General features: G+C 38.1%; 1 protein-coding gene and 1 long non-coding RNA gene across 2 annotated transcripts in view; both read right to left on the minus strand.

Moving 5' to 3' along the window:
* Positions 1-506: 506 nt before the first annotated feature.
* LOC132342334 (uncharacterized) overlaps positions 507-4,178 on the minus strand; it is a 16,943-nt gene continuing 13,271 nt past the window's right edge. Inside the window, exon 2 of the long non-coding RNA XR_009490671.1 lies at positions 507-615. This is a non-coding gene — a long non-coding RNA (uncharacterized lncRNA). The remainder of the gene's footprint in view (positions 616-4,178) is intronic.
* On the minus strand, positions 2,776-3,720 carry OR51A4 (olfactory receptor family 51 subfamily A member 4). The gene has a single exon (NM_001390295.1). The coding sequence runs from the start codon at positions 3,718-3,720 to the stop codon at positions 2,776-2,778; it is 945 nt and encodes a 314-aa protein (NP_001377224.1).

The raw sequence follows: 4,178 nt of genomic DNA on the forward strand, positions 1-4,178 counted from the left end.
GTTCTACCTTCCATTTTGATTATTTTCTCATTAATCTTAGTGTTCTAAGACCTGAATCCAAATTGAATATAGATGATGATATGGGATATCTTGTCCTGTTAGTCAGTTTTGAAGGGATGCTTAAATATTTTGTCATTGATTTTTAGTTTTACTATTTATTTTGAGAGAGTGGTTCATTTTAACAGTGAATCAGCTATCTTCTACTCCTTACCTTTTAAGAATCTTCTAAAATCATGCTATTGCATTTTATTGATTTTTAAAAACTTTTTTGCAACAATATCTTTTTAGTTTATTTGTATTGTAAAATATTTACATGTATATTTTTTTAAATTCTGATAATGATCTAAGAAAATTGAAAGGAGAAAGAATTCAGGCCTGTATGTTTCAGAAGCTCTCACACTGGGAAAGCTCATGCACAGACACATAGAAGCACATATACAGATACATTACACGTGTTTGATATATGGTATGTGTAGGATTTCAAATTACTAAGAAATAATAATGCATTCAATTATTATGTTTTGATTGTCTCAGCCTACCTATATCCAACGTTTGTGGCTGGACTGGCTCTTGTGGTTCTTATTATGATTGCAAGATGTCCTCAGCAATAGGAAACTTTGGAAAAAAATAAAAGTTTTAATATTTACAAGCCCTAGGAATTGTATAGTATACCTGGGGCCACACAGTGAGGGCACTGGGGATGGGGGAGGAGAGAGAGACACAGATCTGGAGTTCTGCTTTTATTGGGATTGGGGATTGGACAACAAGTTTGCAGACTCACTTTTTAATGGTGAATTTAAACAGAGAGAGCAGAAATTAAATTGCTGGAAAAGAAAAAAACAAAAAAAGGACTCAAAATGGACAGTTATGGAAATCAACCAAGATCTCTAAAACAGAGGAGCCAGATGGGGGTAGGGAGATGGTAGGGGTTTGGCTTGGCTCTTTTTCTAGTTATGTGGCAAATGTGCCCTTCAAAGAAAGGGCATCCTTCTTTGAAAATGTCTCTTGGCAATCAAAGGTCAAAGTCAGGCACTGGCATTACATAAAGAAAACGAACTGTCAGAGCTTACTCTACAGTTAAATTAACTGGGTTGATTGTACTCAGTTAAATGTGTTACACAAGACCTTCTCATGGGGTCAATCATTTTTTCATAAACATGTAGTAAAGTGGCTAAAGCAGGCATTTAACAAAGAGCATCTAAAGAAACTAATGTCACAAAATTAAATATGTGGCATTAAATAGTCATGCTTTAAATGGGCACCCACCCTGCTTATTTAACTTATATGCAGAGTACATCATGAGAAATGCTGGCCTGGAAGAAGCACAAGCTGGAATCAAGATTTCTGGGAGAAATATCAATAACTTCAGATGTGCAGATGACACCACCCTTATGGCAGAAAGTGAAGAGGAACTAAAAAGCCTCTTGATGAAAGTGAAAGTGGAGAGTGAAAAAGTTGGCTTAAAGCTCAACATTCAGAAAATGAAGATCATGGCATCTGGTCCCATCACTTCATGGGAAATAGATGGGGAAACAGTGGAAACAGTGTCAGACTTTATTTTTTTGGGCTCAAAAATCACAGCAGATGGTGACTGCAGCCATGAAATTAAAAGATGCTTACTCTTTGGAAGAAAAGTTAAGACCAACCTAGATAGCATATTGAAAAGCAGAGACATTACTTTGCCAACAAAGGTCCGTCTAGTCAAGGCTATGGTTTTTCCAGTGGTCATGTATGGATGTGAGAGTTGGATGCCGAAGAATTGATGCTTTTGAACTGTGGTGTTGGAGAAGACTCTTGAGAGTCCCTTGGACTGCAAGACGATCCAACCAGTCCATTCTAAAGGAGATCAGCTCTGGGTGTTCTTTGGAAGGAATGATGCTAAAGCTGAAACTCCAGTACTTTGGCCACCTCATGCAAAGAGTTGACTCATTGGAAAAGACTCTGATGCTGGGAGGGATTGGGGGCAGGAGGAGAAGGGGACGACAGAGGATGAGATGTCTGGATGGCATCACTGACTCGATGGACGTGAGTCTCAGTGAGCTCCGCGAGTTGGTGATGGACAGGGAGGCCTGGCGTGCTGAGATTCATGGGGTTGCAAAGAGTTGGACACGACTGAGTGAGTGAACTGAACTCAACTGAGAGAGGATAAAGAACATGTATCAACTTACAGTAGGTACTTTATTTCTTAAATCTATTCCCAAAGAAGTAATAGTTTATATTTAAAATAAAAATTACATCATTAAATTGGTCTTTTTTAAAAGTTCACTGTTATCTTGCATAGAGAATCAGTAAGTAGCAAAAAGTAGACATTTAAAAACTAAAAAGGTTACTGGGGTATTTCACTAAAGAAGTGCTGGTGACATATTAGGATGATTAAAAGAGATAGTGAGGAGATGTAATTAAGATACAGTTTGTGTTTAGAATCAAAAGAACATAGTATGGATAAACTGAATGTGAAGATGAGGAATTCAGTTTTGTTACAAGTATAGGAGCTTCCATTTGTCTGTCTTGATTGGAATTTGGTTCTTTTATAAAAGATGACATCATCAGGCATCATTTTCTTTTTTGTTAATTTGGATGGAGACCCCCTCAAAATACACAGAATTTCCTATTTTATGCCCATGGACAATACTCAATTTGAATGAAATAAATTTGATGATAATAACAAAAATATATTGATGATTATTTGTGACAAATATTAGGTTTTCTCAAACACATCTTTAACCTTTTATGCAAGACATTCCACCATATATTGCCTATTATCTATGACTATTATTAATATATTTGTTTCTGACATAATTTTGCTACAACTTTTACTCTAATCTGCCTGGTTTTGACACAGTACACAATGGGATTCATCAGTGGAGGCACAAGTAAAAGAACATTTGCCATAAGAACATTGAAGAGGGGAGAGACATGCTGGACAAAAGGATGAACAATGGCAAGGTTGATGATGGGCAGATAGAAGATGATCACTGCACAGATGTGTGAAACACAAGTATTGAGGGCCTTGAGCTGTTCCTTTTGGGATGCAATTCCAAGCACAGTCTTGAGGATTAGGATGTAAGACACAGCAATGAGCATAAAGTCTACCATAAGGCAGAGTGCTCCAAAAAAGCCATAAATGACATCAATCTGGTTGTCAGAGCAGGCCAGCTTCACGACATCCTGGTGGAGACAGTAGGAATGTGATAGTTGGCGTTTCTCACAATATTTCAACATTCTCAAAGTGAAGGGAAAGGGAAGAACCAGGAGGAAGCTCTTGAAAAAGCATACAATTCCAATTTGGGCAACTCTGAGAGTTGTAAGAAGGGAGCTGTATCTCAGAGGGTTGTGGATGGCTAGGAAGCGATCGAATGACATGATCAGGAGCACTGAGGATTCCAGTGCTGTGAATCCATGGATGAAGAATTGCTGAGCAAAGCAGGCATTTGCAGAGATTTCAGAAGCTTTAAATAAGAAGATCCTCAACATAGTGGGAAGAGAGGAAAAGGATAGGCCCATGTCAGACAAAGTCAACATGGAAAGGAAATAGTACATGGGCTCATGCAGGGATGGTTCTGTCTTAATGATGAAAAGGATGGTGCAGTTTCCCAGAAGAGCAATAAGATACATGTTGCATATTGGAATAGAGATCCAGATGTGTGCATATTCCAGCCCCGGCATCCCAACCAAGATGAAGGTGGTGATTTCAGCATGTGATATGTTGATAATGGACATGATGAATTTAGAGGGCTCTGCAATGATACATAGAACTTTGAGTCAAAAAAAAATATGCGACAAACAACTAATCTCAAAAATATACAAGCAACTCCTACAGCTCAACTCCAGAAAAATAAACGACCCAATCAAAAAATGGGCCAAAGAACTAAATAGACATTTCTCCAAAAAAGACATACAGATGGCTAACAAACACATGAAAAGATGCTCAACATCACTCATTATCAGAGAAATGCAAATCAAAACCACTATGAGGTACCATTTCACACCAGTCAGAATGGCTGCGATCCAAAAGTCTACAAATAATAAATGCTGGAGAGGGTGTGGAGAAAAGGAACCCTCTTACACTGTTGTGGGAATGCAAACTAGTACAGCCACTATGGAGAACAGTGTGGAGATTCCTTAAAAAACTGGAAATAGAACTGCCTATGACCAGCAATCCCACTGCTGGGCATACA

Source organism: Bos taurus, chromosome 15 (genome assembly GCF_002263795.3).
Source record: "Bos taurus isolate L1 Dominette 01449 registration number 42190680 breed Hereford chromosome 15, ARS-UCD2.0, whole genome shotgun sequence".
In the NCBI taxonomy this organism is placed as follows: Eukaryota; Metazoa; Chordata; class Mammalia; order Artiodactyla; family Bovidae; genus Bos; species Bos taurus.

Excerpts from the sequence above, each read along its gene's own strand:
- OR51A4 (NM_001390295.1), bottom strand. The coding sequence starts at position 3,720 with ATGTCCATTATCAACATATCACATGCTGAAATCACCACCTTCATCTTG.